The 21,142-nt window shown below is 31.4% G+C and overlaps 1 protein-coding gene across 2 annotated transcripts in view; it reads left to right on the forward strand.

Moving 5' to 3' along the window:
- LOC113517541 (glycine receptor subunit alpha-4-like) overlaps nucleotides 1–19,470 on the forward strand; it is a 32,116-nt gene extending 12,646 nt beyond the window's left edge. The window contains exons 2-10 of one of the 2 annotated variants that reach the window (XM_026902239.3): nucleotides 3,098–3,165; nucleotides 7,580–7,647; nucleotides 9,216–9,436; nucleotides 9,707–9,789; nucleotides 11,742–11,873; nucleotides 13,748–13,946; nucleotides 14,518–14,725; nucleotides 15,571–15,681; nucleotides 16,797–19,470. In XM_026902239.3, coding sequence (XP_026758040.1) covers nucleotides 3,098–3,165; nucleotides 7,580–7,647; nucleotides 9,216–9,436; nucleotides 9,707–9,789; nucleotides 11,742–11,873; nucleotides 13,748–13,946; nucleotides 14,518–14,725; nucleotides 15,571–15,681; nucleotides 16,797–17,027 — 1,321 coding nt within the window. In that variant the 3' untranslated portion in view covers nucleotides 17,028–19,470. Of the gene's footprint in view, nucleotides 1–3,097; nucleotides 3,166–7,579; nucleotides 7,648–9,215; nucleotides 9,437–9,706; nucleotides 9,790–11,741; nucleotides 11,901–13,747; nucleotides 13,947–14,517; nucleotides 14,726–15,570; nucleotides 15,682–16,796 lie in introns of both variants that reach the window. The other variant, XM_026902238.3, reaches the window with a different exon arrangement.
- Nucleotides 19,471–21,142: the final 1,672 nt, after the last annotated feature.

Genomic DNA, 21,142 nt, shown 5'->3' on the forward strand with positions numbered 1-21,142 from the left:
AGCTTCACATGATATGACATGACTCACAGCGGAACCATAAGTCGTAGATGTACAAAAAATTCTATAAACACACTTAACATGTACATTAATATTTAAAAAAACAACACTGACAATAGAGCGTATTTCATCAAATTCTGCACTCATATCCGGCCATCTAGTGACGTTTCATTTAAACCTCTAGAGATATTATTTATATCTTGTCCCTATATAATTATATATTTTTAATATAAATTTAAAAAAGTATAAATATAAATAGTTAGTGTACCTTTTTATATGGGAATCGGAACTTTAGGTTTTTATTTTACCAATGCCATAAGCATAAAAAATATTATATATCCGGGCCAAAATCACGCAGTCATTTGTTACTTTCTAAAATAAATTAACTACTAAAAAACTATTTTCCATTCGGCCAAAGGCCAACTGATGTTATACCTATCTATAACAAAACTAGATTTGGCTAAATGGAATAAATTTCAGCCCCATCTAATTTTAATATATAAAAATCTTCTGTCACAATTTTCAAACCGCACAGCCAATTTTTATGAAATTTTGTAAATGTGTATAACTTTTTAATATAATTTTTATCCTTCATCATCGTCACTCCATCTAGTTAGGAGACATCCTACACTGCGTTTGCCCGTACGGAGTCGTCACTCAAGAACCTTTCTTTCACATCGGTTGTCGATTCTTTAAGCTATGTGACCAGCCAATTGCCACTGCACCTTGCCTATCCTTCGGACTATGTCTGTGGCTTTGTTTCTTTTGCGGATATTCTTATTTCGGATTCTATCACGCAAAGAAACTCCGAGTAAAGCTCTCTCCATAACTCATTGAGTTACATGTTTCGGTTCCATAGCTCATCACTGGCAACACGCATTAGTTAAAGACCTACGTCTTTAAACTTTGAGGTATTTTAGATGAGAAGATGTGGCGTAATTTTCCGAACCAACCCCTGTGGATTTGTCTCAATCTTTATTTTTAATCTTTACTAATATTATAAATATGAAAGTGAATAAAAGCAGTAGCTTCAAATGTTTAAAAATGAATACCACGCCAACATAAACATATTAGGGAGAAACCATTGTTAATAATGGGGTTTAAAAGCCCCAACAAACAAACATAACAAGTTAAATATGTTACCCAAGAAGTGACTGACTTGATTTTATCCTCACCTTCATCTCTCGCTGACAGATCATCAACATATACCGATAGCACAAGATCCCTCCTGTACTATCCCACTTCAATCATTAAAAAAAATCAAAGAAATACTCATATATCCTATTTATTCTAAAAATAATTGTCAAAAGCGAAAATACGGACGAATTAAAAATCTCCTCCTTTGTTTAAAGTTCAATAAATAAATTGTATTATAAGTATATTTATATCATAAGGGAGTAATAATTCCAATGTTTTCTTTGATTAACAAAATGTGGCATTTGGGTGCGTAAGACAATTACAGAAGATTGAAAGCTATTAACAGAATTAGTGATAGCTTATATTACAAATAATGAGCCAAATGGGCAAAGAACAATGACTTTCGTACAGTCGGTGTTAGATTCATCATATGATTATCATATTAGCCAGTAATGGGGGTTTTGTCAGTAATTGCTACGCTTGGCAGGTATATTGGCAAGCGTAGTAAGCTATGGTGATGTTTTAAGAGGGACGCTTCTTCCATCCCTTGACCATTAAATTCCTTTAGTCGCCTCATACGACAACCACGGAAAAGGAAGGAGTAGCCTATTCTATGTTGGGACCATACGGCAAAAACTATTTTAGATTAAAAGATGTTAAAACAACTACATCGATTTCACAAGTACATCGTAGAATAACTTATGACTTAGTATCGAATTATCATTAATGCGATTTAAATATACAATCAAATACGTCTAAATTTCTTCGCGTAACAAAAACTTTAAAAAGGATAAGAGGACGTAAAATCGATAAATTAAATTGGCAATAGCTCAGTAAATTAACTACAAATGAAAAAGAGAAAATCGAGCAGTTAACGACCCTGAACAAAACAAGAACATCACAACTCTCCACTAGATGAAATGAAGGGTTCAATAGTATTGCAGAAAAACTTTGCAAATGCTTTAAGATCGTTCCTTACGATAATTTGAAAGAGGCCTATAATATTACAAATCTATATTACTACCCGCAATGCCTTTTGTTTATAAAAAAACGTCATTAAAGTATTACAAAGATTTTATAGAGATTTACATGATTAAATAAAAATAAAATTAAATGAAAAAATAAAAATGATTCCATTTAATTTCCCAAATGCTTTTATCTTGTCTTATTTTTATTTTTACCTTTACATTGGGCTCGATTCTAGGACGCCATTTCTCTAAATCTATCTTTTAACTTAATATTTTTATTTGATAATTTCATGAAATTACTGTTTTATGGGCCATCATAATCTAAATTTATAATTATTTTGAGTTAAATCTATTGGAAATTTAGTTTATATTAGTCCTTAGAATAAAAATTTCGATGTGATATCAAATTTAAATTTAAATTTTAGGAATGGGTCTAAAGAAATGATACGTCACAATCGACTCCTCAATCGACTATCTTCTCGATCTCAGTATAAAGCAAATTATATAATTATATATAATTTCTTTATACTAAGACGTCGCCATGTGGTGGCAAACCTGGCATATGGAAATAGGCCACCCTATGGATATAACAGAATATACTCTTTTTTTCCATGCGTTGCCATTCTGAGGGGTGTTGTAAGAGCCATATCCCACCCTTCAAACCGAAACACAGCCATGCAAACACAAGGCTTGAGATTGAAACACGAATGGGACAGAGTTCCTTTTAAAATATCTCCACATCTCTAACTAGAATTGACAATCTTTCACCGTGGGTGTTGTGCCAAGCGTGGTAACTCCTGGCTTAAAATATCCACATCTCTAAGTTGACAATCCACCTGCCTTATGTTCATCAGTGGACAATTAAAGGTGATGATGATGATACTATATAGGAAACAGACCCAGAAGTTTTACAAAACACCAAAGTCACCTCATGCTTAAATGAAACATTTATAATTTTAAATAAGGGTGACTAATTGATGATAACTTTTTTCCAGCCAGATCCTGTACATGGACCAACATTCGTACCAGATTCCAACAAACTACAATAGAAACATTCCACCCGGTAAGTTTGTAATAGTAATTTATTGTTTTGAAACTATTTTAATTTTATTTTATGGTATCCACTATCTTTATACTGTATACCGTTAACTTTACCACATCCTTGTGTGATATGGCAGTGAAGTTACAGGGTGCACAGGCATAACACCGGGCGACACGGTATAGTCTGTTATGTCCATGATACTGTTCGTATCTATAAGCGATGATAACCACTTTCCAACAGGTGGACCGTCATTCTTAGTTATATAAAAAAATCCAGCTAAATAATACAAGTAGTTTAAGAATTTCTTAATCCTCAAAATATGTAAATTTATCTCTGTAAATTATAAATACATAGAATTACGTACTTATTTATTTTTGTAACAGATCTCTATCACTAATAAAATAAACGACAAAGTTATATCCTTCTCCAGTAGGTCATTTATTTCATTGTAACCATTGTAACCATCTATAAATTGAAGGAAAATCTAAGTTTTACAACTTACCATTAGTAAATCTATGGTGTGTCCATAAAAGAAAATTTTGTTTTTGAAATAATTATTTCTTCACAAAATGTATTTTTTCATATTTATGCTCATTACGTAAAAACATTCCTTTAATTTTTACTACATCATCAAGCTAGCAAAGTTTAACTTTGAGATAAAAACTTTATTGATATATGTAAGTAGGTTTTGGAAATATTATTTTCCATTCTAAATGCCAATAAATACATGTAAAGGACAAAAATTTTTATATTATATTAATTATTATATTATATTATACTAAGTCAAGTGTATTTTCATTCATAATCAACATACAATAGTACCATATATCATATATACCACGTAAATATGAATAAAAATATGCAGTTATTAAATTGTAATTACATATAAGTTGGTAACCTTTTAGTACAAAATCAAGATTGGACAGATCAAAAATATTCCACTCTTGTAATAATTATGTCCGCAATGCTTACATAGAATTAACTATGTACATAATTGTTATACATATGCATAACAAAATAGGTATGCGGGCGATATTTTTAAAATATTACTGTGTCTATTGAAGGTTCACCCGCACTCATATCGCCGGCTATCCACTTAACACCGGATGTTATTCAGCGAAACGTAGCAGCAACCGCTCAGCCAATCATTAGTCAATGTATTATTTCTGTCGTCTAATTGCCTCTCCTCTTTTAAATGTCGATCTATTTATAGAAAAAAAAAAGCTATTTTTAAGCAACTCCAAAAAATTAGGCTAAATACGGCCCAAATTTTTTGCGAATACCGTCCGCAAATACGTCGCTATATCTGAATCAATTTTCGCATTTCTTTTTATACATTGGTTCTATATGATTTATTTATTTGCATATAAAATTCATAAATTTATTTATTGTATTTATTTGTTTACTCTGTTTCATTTATTTGGCCGTGTAGTCCCCGCATACAATCGGCCACCCCTTCCTTTCCCGTGGGTCTCGTAAAAGGCGACTAAGAGAATTTAATGGCCGACAAAATGTGGTCTTATCGCTAAAGTAATCTCTTCCAGACAACCTTTGGATAAAGGAGAGGAGAAAAGGTATCTAATAAAACGCTCGTGTTAATAAAACATATGCAAATAATCGTATGCATAACTTTACAAAGTTAAGTACGTATAGTAGTATATATTTCATAAAAATATATAAAATATATAACATTTAGATATATACAAGTACATATTGTAATATTATTCATATATATAGATATATGTACATATATATGAATTATTTATATGGTTATTTCACACACAATAACGAAACAAGTAGGTATAGACCGTCAAAAACTAGAAAAAAAAATATATAATGACAGGATTTAATTATATTCTTGAATATGACTAATGACTAGCGCTGTATTTGAAGGATGGTAGTGAGTTTCATAATCGTACGTGATATGTGATATCGTGTAGCTTATACGGTCAGTTTAAATCTTACCTACCTACCTGCAACTTTCGAACTTCATATCTTATGCATATAAGTATCCTGAGAGCACATTGTCTGTGCTCAACTATATTTGCAAACAATTTCGTAAATTATTTTTAAAATTTATATTCATTATACTAAGCATATAAACAAAAGTGACAACGAAACGATTTTAGCCGGACATCCTCTTCAGGGTAAATAATGCAATAATGTAAATAATGCTTACATCATAACGTCTCAAACCTCGCCTCACACTATAAGCCGCAACATCTAATAAAATGTCTGTTAACTATTAATAAATTGTTGCCGCATCATTCTTTCACTTTAATCCCTGTCTTTAGTTTTATATTTACCCTTTGATCTCTCATCTAATTCCAATTTTATGATAAAAATATGTGCATTCTTCTACAAGCTTGAACCATAGTTTTTTAATACCTATATTACATAAATATTTATTATCTATTTAAGTATACTTACACTAGATGACTTGCAACTAATTTATAAAACTCAAAGTAAATCAGTCATCGAGGTCCAAAATCTTAAAATTTTACATACATACCTAACTGCATAATTAGATAAAGTTAATTGTCTCCGGATCAAGTAAAGATTTTTAAAATAGTCTCATTTGCTTTTGCAATGTATTAGATATTATATAAACTCATAAATGGCTTCATTACAATATACTATGTAAACGTAGGTACATATTACCTATCTATATTTGTAACAGAACTGAAAGGGAGGTTCTATAATAATGTCTAGACATCACGGAATACTTTCTGATATTGAACACCTTTTGCATACCTCGTATTCAGTAACTCGTCGTACTCTATATATAATATAAAAATATGTAGATATCTAACTAAGAAAATACAATACTATACAATTAGGTAAGCCAAGCAATGCATTCGTATTTTAATAATCCGTAACACATTGTACAATTTATTTATTTCTTTGGTCACTGAAGAATATGTATTTGCGACAACTAATAATAACATGCTTTAGTCGGAGTTCGTTCGTAAGTAAGTAATAATATATCTGTTTGTCTATCTTGTGTCAAAATTATCTAATAACAGTGATGGTACCATATATAGTAATAGAGTAGGGCAGTAAAATTAAGGGTAGCATAACACCTTATGTACCCTTAATTTTAACCTCTATAATAGCAACGCATGAGGGACACACACACACACACATATATATATATATATATATATATATATATATATATATATATATATATATATATATATATATATATATATATATATATATATTTATTCATATATATTTTATATATGTAATTTTAGTATGTATGTATATCAATAATTAGTAGTACCGCATTCGAGTATTCTGACACTTCCCTATGGTTGACTGGGAGAGAATGCTTTTAGCATTAAGTCCGCCATGTACACATATTTGTACTAATGAATAAATAAATAAATAAATACCATATATATATATATATGTTTATACATATAGGAAATCTTATGAAGTTACTGTATTTGTAGTTTCCGATAATTGTTTCGACTTTATCCGAAAGTCTACTTTAAGGAACATACGGCGCTTTGTACCAAAGATCTTACAGTGCATTTTATGATATTCATAATGCTTTTCTATTGTTATTACTTTTTATCATATGGGTCATTAATTAGCTTCTTTGCCATATTAAGTTGCGTAAAAATCATTAATTACAAATACCGTCTTGATGATTGCAACTACACTGTTACCACATAAATAAAGGCGCAGCTGTACTAATCCAATCCATCAATATGGCCAGTCTACACTATCTCGTCCCCTATACGAATAGAATATAACCTCTTGCAGTGACTAGTTGTCTTTTTTTTTACTTTTTATTGAACTTAAAATAGCAAACAAGCTGATAGCCTACCTGATAGAAAGTAGTAACCGCTTCTTATAGATAATTCGCACCAGAAACAACAGAATAGATTGTAACATCCACTTTGTTCGGTGACAGACATAACGATTGGGACAAAAGTATCCTTGTAACCAACTTTTGTAACTCATAATTAATGAGTTTGTTTTAATGAACTCACTTCCCCATGTAAAACACTAGTATAGTACAAATATTATATTATTTTATTTATTTATTTAATAAACTTTAATACACCTAAAAAGTGAAAATAACGGACTTAATATAATATGACGTTATGTACTATGATCTGCGCTAAAAATTATTTTTTAAAGCGTATTTTTTGTGTCCATGGTTTTCCCCTCATAGTCAGTATGATACGAAAACCAAAGAAAGGTGAAATTAGAATCCTCCGAGTATTTTATTTCATTATCATTACTGAAACTTCTAAATATAGAGCACACCAAGTAAGGCCGGCATCGAGTAGTGGGTACCGGCGATATCTCCACCGACGGTTGCCATAAATTTACTGATTACTATTATTTTGTTACAGTTTATCATAATTCAAGCAATGTAACTGTATGATAATATAATTTCCTGCTATTGTTTCAGGCAAAAACACTACTGTATATATAGGTGTCAACGTCAATCGAGTCTCTGGGGTTGATGAGAACAAAGAGGTATGTTTTAATTTCCTTTTTCAACTTGGAATAGTACATTTTCTTTATTATGTAGCTTAGAATAAAATAGCAAAACAAGCTGATGGCCCACCTATTACAAAGAAGTAACCATCGACTATAGACATGAAGCACTACGGACATTATAAAATACACTATGATACTATATGATACTCATGGCTGAGAGGTGCTTCGTGTTTCAATTTAAAGAATGGGATATGGTAGTCAAATTGTTAGCTATCGAGGTTTAATAATAATTACGCATAAGAAGTAGGTAACATAGATATCAAAGTATATTGTCTTAAATCCGTGATGCTGTTAATGTCTATAGACAACAGTCACCACTTTCTACCTTGTTATAGATAGATCGTTAGTTTGTTTGTCATTTCTAATCATATAAAGAAATACTTTCCTAATTACACAACTGCCCAAAAAAAAGTGTAACATTTTCAAGGTTCTTATGTGATTTTCTTTATTCCCCCATAACTCCCAAATGTCTAACAGGTTGAAAATATTGTCGGAATCCTTACATCATCCCGAATGATATCGCCTATATTTTTAAGTAGTTCGTTTTTGTTAAAGCAGTCGTATTTTTTTTATTTTCGCACAAAAATATTTCTATTTCAATTTTTATTTATAAAGTTATTTTATAATACAAACTACAGATAGATAACTGCAAATTCCTTGCTGTTACAGACAATTCTCGATGTCTATTGATTTAACAAGTATAGTATCATTTACTACTACATGAAATATTCATTCCATTTTTAATTAAGTAAAATTTCGATGTTTGTCATGCAATCAGAAACTGTATAAAGATTCAGAAAATTAACTAATGTTTCATATTATTATTTTATTGATATATTATACCTAGTACTCTATTTCTCGCTAAAACTGCATTGTGAACTAAATTTAAACAGTAACTGTAAATTACATTGCTCTGATATGTCATAACAGTCATCTATTATCATATTATTTTATTATGTCACAATTATAATTATTTCAAATGTTTGTCTTTGATAATAGATAAGCGTGCTTACATTTCCATTATTGTGAAATTAATATTCACAATGCCGCGTAAGTGATGGATTTGGACGAAATACTCATCTTGTATCTATTTTTTTCTGGACAGGTTGAATTGTTTCATCTAACTTAAAGCCTTTTACTTTTAAAACGTATTTTCTTATTATGATGATAATATGCTATTACACAGAGAAAATAAATAGATAGGTACATAAGAATATAATCACTATGTCAAAAAGTATATAAATTAATGTAAGATCCATAAAAAAATACGACTACGTTGAATACTTGAAGTAGTCGAAAATAAAGGATTCGACACGGGAATAAACTCAAAAACATAGGTATGTTAAATATATACCTACGTTTTAAATTTAAAATTGTATGTATATAATAAACAATGGTATGTACAAGAAACGCTTAGAGGTGACCTGAAAAGAAACTAATTCTTTTATTAAAAGCCTCCTCCTAATTCAATCTAAGTAATCAATTTTTTTTGAGTTAGTTATATTACTTTTAATTACTTATATCCTACTCTTCTATTGTTGAAGGAGATAACACTCGACATTTTCCTACAAGCGTCATGGGAGGAGCGGAGGCTCAATGTCCCGCCCGAAATTCCCTTCATCGACTTGCCCTGGGAGTTCCGTGAGCTCATATGGACGCCAGACCTTTACATCTGGCAGTTGCAATCCATGAAGATCCTCTCCGTGCTTAAAGAGATGGCTTCATTGAGGCTTTACTCCAACGGCACCGTCTCAGTCAGTATTGGGTTCGTCTGCTTTTATTTTTATCCGTAGACAATCGTTTGTTTGTTTTGGCAACACCCGCGTTATAATTGTGTTAGAGCTCTTGCTGAACAGTCAAATATCTGAATGGTGATGACATGTAAACATATAAAAGTTATATTTAACATGATTACATCTTAAATAGTGTCTAGCGAAGTTTATATGCTGCCAACACGTCACTAAATGAATGGAGCGGTTTAAAACATTATTTAGAACATGTAATTATGACTTTAATATTTTTTTTTTCTTTATAGTGCAACGATAACGATCAAATGTGAGATGGACTTCGTGCTCTATCCACTAGATGTGCAAAATTGCGCGATTGATTTCAGTAGCTGTAAGTACCAGCAGATTTTTCTACAAATCTAGAAAATCATAAAATTTACAAGGCCGATATATAACCTTATTAAGTTTATTACCTGCATATCAATGCTTAATGCTGTCATAAAATTGTGCTACCTAACACCATAATTTTTATTAACACAGTATATTATAGTGCATGTTATTACTTTTACACTTTATAGACAATATTATATCCCACAGCTTTTAAAGGCTTCTCTAATTTAAAAATATTTAATTATTATCACGTACAAACGTCAAGTACACGTTATTGGTCAAAAATATTCTTTTTGTTCGACTGGAAATTCAAACATAGAGCTGTAATTCTTAATCGTTTCCCCACCTCCGTACCAAACTACGTTACTATATATTTTTTTTTAATTTTTTAAAGGCGTTTATTAGTAACTAACCTTATAATATTGACAGCAGCAGCATTGTGCCCTCAATCTATTTAGAATGGTATAAACTACTCTTTTTAGTCTTAAGAGATCAGAAAATATCACTATGAGGTTAATTCATAAAATAATTTCATGTTATATATTAAGATAATATTGAAAACAAATGAGTTGATAGTATTCCTTCCCTACTATAACCAGGATAGCAAACATAGCCCTGACAGCTAAAGGATACGGCTTCATAATATTCACAATTAAGTTTCACAGTTTTTGTGGTGTCATAAGATTTACATTTCAAAAATGTCAAAGATTTCAACAATGGTGAAATTAAAATATATAAACCATTACATTGCTTATATTTCTAGCAAAGAAATCAGGATTTTAACATTTATACACATTTTTTTAGTTAAATATTAGGTATCTATTGAATCTAATTAAATTTAATCCATTCAATTAAAAGCTGCAATATCACAGAAAACAGAGAAACACAAATACTTAACATTTACCTAAGTATTTTTGTCTTAGGAAAAACTCTTTCGGACTTTCTGATACAATACACACACTAGATTCCTTGCAAAATAGGCAGAGACAACGAAGTTTCAAAGACCTTTACTTTTATCTTGCAACTCTAGCTTCATTCTCTTTCATCAACAATTATTTTCCATAATTATTATAGGCACAGTAATTAAATGTTTATTTGTATGCGGGTGCGATGCTATTTAAAACATTTTTCAAAATCTGCACCACAATAACCTTTAAATGGAACGTCATAGCATTGAATGTTCACCTCTAGCATAATTGACCGATTTGTGACTTTATGATAAGAAAATTAACATCTGGTCTCAGATAAATTACTGTATCACCCTCGTAAGAGAACCGGCTGGAACATATCTACCTTGAAGGTAAAATATTAAACTACTAAACTGTGTTGAGGTACAATTATGCCTATGGTACTCTCTCCCTTAAAATTCTCAAAGAAAATTATTTTCTTTTCATTTAAGAGTTGGTGCTTTGGTGGTTGGTGGTGTTGAGTCCTCTTGTTGGTGCAACTAATTCATGCATCTTTTTCCAGCCAGCTCTATTCCAGGCCATATCCTTGACCTCTCTATACGACATGACACCTAGTGTTTCTTTTATCTGTCCCATGTAGTTATTCCTCGGTCTTCCTCTTCCTCTTTTGCCCTCTATTTTTCCTTCTACTATGCTCTTAAAAAATCGTCATATCGTATAAGGTAGCCCAGCATTTTGCCTCTTCTATTCCTTACTAATTCAATAATAACATGCAATAATTTTATAAAAATAACGATATTTGCCTGCAATTATCATACTGGTACTACTTCCCAAGTACTTAAAGTTCTTTACGAAAATTAAAGCTCTTAAATTAGCTCTCATTCCTGAGGAGGAAAGTGTTATGCATTTTGTGTAAAAATACTGGCAATTTGATCTTTCGCACTTTAGAACTGTATTAGCATTTTATATGATAAAAAATAGCATTCGTTGCTAAATACAAATATCGTCTTATTAATCTCATCTTAATATTTAATGTGGATTATAGATAAATACACAAGACAAGACGTCCGCTTCGAGTGGCGAGAGGTGGCGCCGTGGCTCGGACTCGGACCCTCCAACGGGCAGCGCAGCCAGTTCCGGCTCCCCAAATATGTGGTCACATTCGTCACGGACAAAAGTAATCATATTCGCAATTTTGGTGAAGGTAAATGTATATTTATTGCTTTGCGCTTAAGTTTGCGCCTTGTACTAAGTATACCCACTAACGCTGAGCGTTGCTATCGCTGGCATGCTGCCCGCGTCGCTTGGCGCGGATGAAATCTCTAAACGGATGAGTACCAGTTTAGATATCTACAATTCATCAGGTTATTGGTATTGAGAATGTTACATCCGTGCCCAGCGCACCTCCTCGTATGTTCATGTGACGCATGTTACCATAGTGAATTATAGAATGTTTGATGCATGGTTGTGCTTTATATACCTGCATTATTGTGATCTGTATTACTTTATAGTTTTAAAGCACTTATTAGTACATACACATAGTCTATTGTCTTTTTGTATCCTTATTTCTGTAATAAATAAATATGACATGAGGTATAAAAAAATTGCGAAAAAAAAATTTTATTTAATTTTTGTTTAATAAAACACAATCTATAGAGTAGCAGGTACCCATAGTAGAAAAAAAAATTGTCTAAGCGAAGTAATGCTATTCAGTCTGTTCTTTAAATTAATTTGTATTAAATATAGTGTCGTATTAACCTGAAATCAGTCCACATTCGCAACTGTTTTTTATTGCTGAGTGAAGATTTTAAATTTAATTTTACGGCGACGTTATTTAGAACGACAATTTGTCGTTAAATTTTATTAGAGTCGACCTTGTAGTTAATTTTCAGAAGCTTACACAACTACGATTATACTTTCTAATAGACTCAGTTATTAGGAGAACTTTTACGTACCACCTATCTCATTTTTACTTAGGGAACTAATATCATGGTTTCATCTCAAGGATACCGAATGACTACTGCTGAATTACTATCAGCTATTACTGACTACAATTGCTATCCCATGGTATTCCGTCTACTCATTATAATGTTCCTCACTCCAGTGGCGCTAATTCGCGAACTAGTTCCTTTTTATTCGTTTGAAAAGATTCTTCTAGCTCTTTTCAGTTTCCTCTCTCCAAAGTTATACTAAAATAGATACAGTATGCCTCACTACCACCATCATTTGTATAATAGTGGTAGTGAGGCATACTGTATTTGTAGGATATATTTGCCCTCATTACGATTATTTGCATAATCAAGATGAGAACAAATATACCCTATTAAGTAATACCTTAGATTATTATTTATTAGATGCAATATACATACATGTATTACCTATAATCTAAGGTATTACCTAATATGATAGTTCATAATTATTAATATAATAATGAACTATCATATTGTAAGGGTCACGCTGTCTCCCTAGGCCTAATATATTTACCGGCAGCTAACAAGATCACTGAAGAGAAGTTATTTACATAGCCGTCTAGGACGTATCAGCTTCTAATATTACTATAAGGCCCATTCTTCTTAGTGCATACTTGTTCAGTTGTTTAGAAAACCTACCGGCCCAACAATTGGTAAAGTACAGCACATATGAAGATTCCCGATCCACATCCCACCTACCACCTAACGACAAAAATTACCTAATATTAAATAAATATAAATATTTTACCAGATATAAATATTCAGAGTGTGTATCCTATTTATCAACCACCCTATTTACCAGTCTTATACAACTATTTAATTAACTAGATAGGTACCTATTGGTTGTTTTCTAGAACACAAATATAATTCAGTTTGTATCTAGTAAATATGTACTTATGGCTTAAAACATAACAGCTGTATCGTTTTGTCTGATGCAATTATGTCAGTAGATATTTATATATAATATTACAACACTTAGGTACTGTACTGTCCTATATGTTATAGAAATAGGTACACTGCATACAGTATTGCTTACGAACTGCGGAATTAATTTATTTATAGTTATTTAATTTTCGTACAGGCGAGCACTCTGCCGCTCGTCTCCAGATCAAGCTATCCAGGGAGCTAAGGAGCTACCTTCTAGAAAGCTACTTACCATCTTCGTTATTTGTGATCATCTCATGGGGCAGCTTCTGTGTGATTCCCGAGATTGTCCCCGGGCGGATGGTGTTATTAGTCACCACTTTGCTATCGCTCGTCACTATGTTTGATACAGTCAGGTAAACTATTCAACAATATTAACTTTTACTGCTTTATAATTCACAAGATAGAAATAAACACGATCATATAGGTAAAATATTTTAATAATAGATAACCCAGGTAAGGTTATCTCGATATTTCGACCAGATCACACCAGTCGTGGTCATGAATTAACTGATGTAGCCATGTCATTATCTTCTGTTCTCGACAACAAACATTCATCATTCTAAGGATAGGATGATGAATGTTTTTAAGTTTTTACACGTTTTTAAGCCCAGAGTGTCTTAAGGATAAACAAAACAATACCCCAATGTAAGTGAAGGATTTTTTTTAAATAAAACCCTATACTTAGCTGCTTGTATGCCTATTATTATAATAGGCTAATATTTCAGCTTAAGCAATGACATATAAGTCTAAGAGTAAATACAAAACTTGTTTAAAGGGCCAACCTCTACTGTATCTTAGACATTAAACACTTTTTAATAAAAAAAAAATCTAATACTCATATTTTTAGAAGTAATAACAAAATTTGGTAGGTACCTTTTTAATTACTTTTTTATATTTCAACATCATTTTGCCATTCATCTGCAGCACAAATTCGCCGGATGCACTGGAGCTAAAATGCATTGAAGTATGGCTGATCTCATGCACGATCTTCGTGTTCCTGGCTCTGATGGAGTACTTCGTGGTGTTGTTCGGTATCCGCTACGACAAGAGTTGGAGCCGTCGACGGCAGGACCTACGGCGAGCTGCCTCTGCTGCCCAACTTGCACCACCAATGCTAATGAATCATTCACAGGTAGAGATCCAACACAAAGATGGCACGAATATAACTTAGTACGAACTCAAAATTGCTACATCTTAGTGTAAAAAAATATACAGCAGAAAAAGATGAGTATTTATAAAAACGTGATTAGATACGTAAGGTTAAAAACCACTCCGCTTCGTAGTACATTTGCTCCGATGTCAAGTTCATCACTTTTCTTAACTTGTCAGTGTGTGCGAATTGTTGAAAACTAAAACATGAATGATGAGAAGAGTCTCAGACAATTTAAACACTTGAAAACCTGTTTACCCCAAATTTTGAACAACTTTTTCATAATCGAGTCATAAATATACGTTATCATCATATCAACCGTTAACTGTCCACTGTTGAACATAGGTCTCTCCCTATTAAAAGCTTTTGCCAATAGTTGCCGCGCTTGGCAGGTACACAGAGACAGGCTGGCTAAGAGACAGTGCTGCCCATTCCTCGACAATTAATTTCCCTTAGTTGCCTCTTACGACAAGCACGACAAAGAAAGGGATGGCCCATTCTATACCGGCACGGCACTATAGCCATATGACTATATGACCACGGAATCTCATGACTCCATGACCATGTAATCCGGATACACATATACATATATATATATATAGTCACATGGTTACCAAAATTAGAAAAGAATTAATAATAATTAGCTTCATTACAATAAAAATTTATTCCCGATTAAGAATTTAAATAATATACGTGTACGCGAAAATTTAAAATTAATAAAGATTTAATTAGTTGTAAATTTGATACATTATGCTAATAAAGTCTATGAACTCCCTATGAAAGATCAAATCGCGACGTAAATATAATAATTTCATTGTTTTTGACAGAGATTGAGTACTCCAGTGACAGGAACACCACAAGGTGGAGTGTTCAGTCCACAGCTCAGCGTCGAAGATGATGGCCTCAAACAACAAATGTCCCATCAAACAATACAACGGGTAAATATAATTATACTATAATAGAACGCGGCTTGACATGATGTACGTACAGTCAACACCAAAAATCAATTGAAAAAATTTATATTTCCAAAATCCCTATATATCGCTGCATATATGTGTAATAAGTATTTAGCTAATTTTGTGCTTTTCGATGTTTATTCAATTCTAATACAAATCTAGTTGAGAGACTTAATTATATCTGAAACGGTATTAAAATATTTTGAAAATCTATATATGGTAATCGACTTTTAGTGCTGATCGTATATACTCTATGGTTTTATGCATACTACACGAACAAAACTAATATAAGTACTATTCAAGTAGGTTTAAATACGGGCGTTTGGTATATTTTTTAAATTAGGACACCAATTTTTAGTCGTCCCACTCGGGCAAAAGGAATTGGAGACAAAATAAGGTTGGATGCGAAACAAGATCTCTAAAGGTAAAGATGAATTTAAAACGAACACTGCACTGTGTGAATTTTAGCTGCCAGCGGTAATGTTTAGGATACCACTTTAAATGTAGGCATTTAGAGTAGATAATAAGTGTGTAGGTTTAGGATGCAATTTTAAGGGTTAACTCTTGATACGTTTTGTTGTCATGGAAATAAGTAATAAGTAATACATTTTAAAATAAATGATAACTTATATTACCTCCGTAAAGAAACGAAGAAATAAATTAAAGTTATGGTTTAGATATGACTACATTTCTCTTATATGCTTAAAATAATGAAAATATCTGAAAAACAACGTGTTTGCACGGCTTCAACGCATGTTTGCTAATTGATTCGTGTGTAGAAGTTAGTCGGTGTTATATTGAAGCTGTTGGTATTTAGTCATCTAGACATTAGAAATAGCTTGATACTTTAGACATTTCCGTAAGCCCATAACCTGTTACAACACGCTTTACTCAACGCGTAATTAAATTGTGTAAAAGCAATTACAATGTTAGGAGCTGAATTGAACAAATATAATAAAGATATATTTTATACAATGTTAGGAGCTGAATTGAACAAATATAATAAAGATATGTTTTATATAATAACGTTGTCGCTTAGGCAAAACTTGTAATGGCATCGTTGTAATAAGTGAATAAATAAATAAATGTATCGATAGGATTCACCGATGCTGGATACGATCCAGTCCAGCGGTGGTGGCGGCATGTCAGGCCGGGGCACGCTGGCTCGGATAGGCGCCCTCGTCGACAGCGGCGTTATGTTCTGCGGCGCGCAACATGGCGCCCTAGACCGGTTCGCGCTCATGGTCTTCCCATTTTGTTTCTTCCTCTTCAACGTTATCTATTGGACTACATACCTCAGTGAGGCCCATAGGGTCTATGACAAGTGAGTGAAGTGAACTGTTAAAACTCGATAGTGAAAGCACGTGTTGTCACCAAAATGTGATCGTTGTGCCTACATAGACATATTGTAACATACTTGTAAATATTAGACGAATTGCTAGTCGATTTTACAAAAGTGTGACCCCCTGTTAATAAGTTAAGGTTAGGTAAGGGTTTTATTAATCTTTTCAATATCACAATTTACTTTAAGACACATCGAACCAAACCTTTTAAGTAAGTATAATACAATACATTGCTACGTTATTTATTAACTAATTTCCGCATTTCCTGTCGTATATCATAGGAAATTGAACTATTTTACACACATCTGAATGATAGGTAATTTTAAAATTGGCTCTTTAGTTATTTGACTCTATATTATTATGCTACTATTTTAAATTAAAAAAAGACAGATAATTTTCTTTTGAAAGTTACAAACACTTTTTTACATTAGTAAACTAACGTCAGAATTTTCAGAATTCGATTAATAAGAATCTCACTGTAAGGTAAATAAATATCTTATTCGCATTTTATTACCTACACGAGGTTTAAATATATAGAACCACTTTCTAAAGTATCTATCTAATTATTCAGATGTTTTTGTAATTTGACTGGTATCTAATGGAAATCGTCCTGTAATTTTTAAAGATATTCAAGGGATTAATTTTTTTTTATGATTGTTAATTTTATGCGAATAAATATACCTAAATATAGGTACCTAATATATTTTTGTTAATGCATATTATTTTATCATTAAATTATGCTTGTGTATTAATTGATTCGTCCAAAGCTTTAAAAAGTGTTAAAGTGCCTTTTATACATATTAATATAAGATTTAAAAAGGACATGCACAGACGAGGGACTTTATCCATGTGGGACAAAATTCCCAGTTGCACCCACCGGGGACATGCCAATCTTACCACGAATATCTTCTTTTATCTATTTGTCAATAATATTATTGTCAATAATAGTACTGTCGTACTATTTATTTGATACTTGATTGAATTTTAAGAAAATAAATTATATTCTTGTAATTCAGCGTGCAAAGATGTAGAAATAAAAAAAAATCGGTTTTATGGGATTACTTTGTAGTAATCTAAAATGTATTTAAGTAATTTATAAACAAAGTGGAGTTGGATGAATTAAATACAAAAAATTATGCCGAGGACTGTCCTTCGTTTACGCAAACTCTACTCCAAGCTCGGAAGAGAAAAAAAAATATAGGTATACATATGCTTGGATCTACATATCTGTTCTCCGTACCATTTTTACTTGTAAATAATTAATTAGGTATTCATGGATTAATTACAAAGTATGTACTTATTACAACTGCTCAATACTAAATTAAAGGATTCTCGATAAATATATATAAATTCATAATATTTTTAATCAGAGTTGTAGATGGTGGGACCATTGTGAGCTCATCGTTACATCGAAGATTCTAGTTTTTAAATAACTTGCCTTGCTTTGCTCACAATATTCACTCAGGTGCCTTAGCTTTTGCTATTGTAAAACCTTTCAGTGCTATGGAGTTTTATAAAGAGGCCCTTAATTAAATTAGCCATTAGAATTCGTCCCAATAAATTCCATTCAAAGCAAATATCCGTATGATTTCAAGTTACAGTAACTACTTTATAACGAAATTTATAGAACTAAAACTAAATTGTTTATTGGGTAGATATCTGTAACTATAAATAGATTAAAAGGTAATATCTCAAACCATGAAGATAATTTAAGAGATTAACGTGTGCCTACCTTAAATAATTAACTACGCTTCGCTATATCTTTAAAGTTGAGAAACTTCAGAAAGCATCCTTACTGCTATATCTTATTATAATTGGTAATTATGTATCCATACATTGTTAAAGATAAAACAGTATAATATATAGAGTACAAAATCTCGACCCCCCTCCCCCTAAAAAAAAAGCGTAAAAGTACCTTTCGTAAAAGCACTGCGACTTCATTGAGATATCTCTGAGCACTGCCCAATCCAATTCGGTAATAGTTATACAAATTTCTTAACCATCTACATATTATGTAAATATAGGTAGGTATATACTGACAAAACTAGTCGTACTATCCAAGTTCATAAGTCCATTCATAAAACGATTATGTTCCACAAAAAAAAACTACTTCAATTGTGGCAAAAATAGTTATTTATTTAAAAACTAAACTGATTTTAATAAAATTTCTATGCAACTAATCTGTAAACTGTAAATCCATTCAGATAAAAAAGGAATATTCAAATTAGTTCAAAACTAACAGCATTATGAAGTAACAAACATAAAAAAATACAACCGAATTAAAAACTTTCTTCTTCCGGAAGTAATTTAAAAATACAGTGAAGTGGCATGGAGATATCACAAAGTTCTTACACACAAAAGGTAACTTAATCGGAAACTGTCGTATATTTACACAACATTTATTGACATATATCCTACTAGTGTTTGCCCGCGAAACTGTACGTTATATTTACACAAAACATTTATTGACAAATTTCATATCCTACCCCAAAAGGAACAAGCTCGCACATATATTTATAATATAGGTAAGGATTATACAGAAGTAATAAGACTACAATATTTTGTCAATTAAATTATTCCCTGAATATTGTGAATACCGTTAACAAACCCAACTAATCTGCCACGTTGGCTCTCCCATTGGACCTATAGGTGGCTTATGATTATGGTCTCTCATCTACTATAGGGTATTCTAGTCATCATGAGTCTGAGTATGGCAATTATTACAGAATACCTACATGACTCAAACTTAATATGGCGAACTACCCATAGCTTACACATTTATCCTACTGAAAAAATGCATTAGTGTAAATTTTATTAAAATCCAGTGATAGTAGGTATTAGTTAAATGACGTAGATACCAATTACAATCATTCGTCCATGCTCGGAGATAATTTCAAGTCAATTCAATAGAAATTAGTGAATAATGTATGTCCATAATAATATGTACCTAGGTAAAATATATGTACCTACATAGAGACGTACAATACAGTTGACAGGTAATGTTAAATAAAAAAAAATATCAAACGAATATAAATCAGTGATTAAAATAATGAATAAGTACTTATATATTTTTAAATTATAGAATATAACTAGCTTATGTTGAAAAATAGATAATAATTATTTTATTATTGTATAAAAAAAAATATTTATTTAAGTAGATAATAGCAACGAAACTAATTTCCATTGTTATCTAGTCATAAATGCGATTTTAATAGGAATTAAGATTATTTGTAATTATTACACTTCATTACACGGCACTCCTGGTCTGCTTTGATCTTTTAGCACAAATTATTTTTAATTTATATATATTGCACAAAAATCATTTTAAATTCAAATCATCATTAATCAAAATCTTTTAAATCGTTTAAAATTTCACAAAAAGAACGTCACAGTCACAGGTAACACGAAAATGTTATATTTTTTTGAAATTTTGTACCTTACAAAACAACTACATTAATCATGACAGAATTAACGTGGGACTAATACGAGAATTGATCCCATATTAATTTTCTCAACCCTGTAGATTGCAGAACTATCAAAATCAGTTAAAAACTGGCGAAGAATCGAATTGAGAATATTAATAATATTGAAATGGCTTGTAAAGGAATTATTTAGGTAGTCTTAAGATTTAATGCTTCTAAATACAATCGTAAAGTAACGTATACAAATAATGAACGAAAAGAATTTGTCACCACTTTCTATTGCCAAGATATCGTTTGAAGCGACTTAATATTTTAATGCACTATTATACTTTCAAAAAGTATAATGTTATGTGATTTTGTTGTAATATTTTTATTGACTGTAATTTTTCTCTTTAATTTTATTGCTGTTGACTTGTAATAAATAATTGATGTAATATTGAGACACGTAAACTTAATACCTTGTACTTACCCATCAATAAATCTGCGTGCCTCAGTCTACGAGGCGAATATATAAATTTTATAATAAGAATAAAATCTACAAAACCAATATTCTAGTAAATAAATATATTTGAATACATATTTATCTCTCTAAGAAACAAAATACACTGGTGCAATATAAAGACAATCGAATCAAAACCTTTAATAAGCAGCCTGAGCAGTACGTTAACAATTGGTAAT

The sequence above is a fragment of the Galleria mellonella genome, unplaced genomic scaffold (genome assembly GCF_026898425.1).
Source record: "Galleria mellonella isolate WM207_F2 unplaced genomic scaffold, CSIRO_AGI_GalMel_v1 utg78, whole genome shotgun sequence".
Classification (NCBI taxonomy): Eukaryota; Metazoa; Arthropoda; class Insecta; order Lepidoptera; family Pyralidae; genus Galleria; species Galleria mellonella.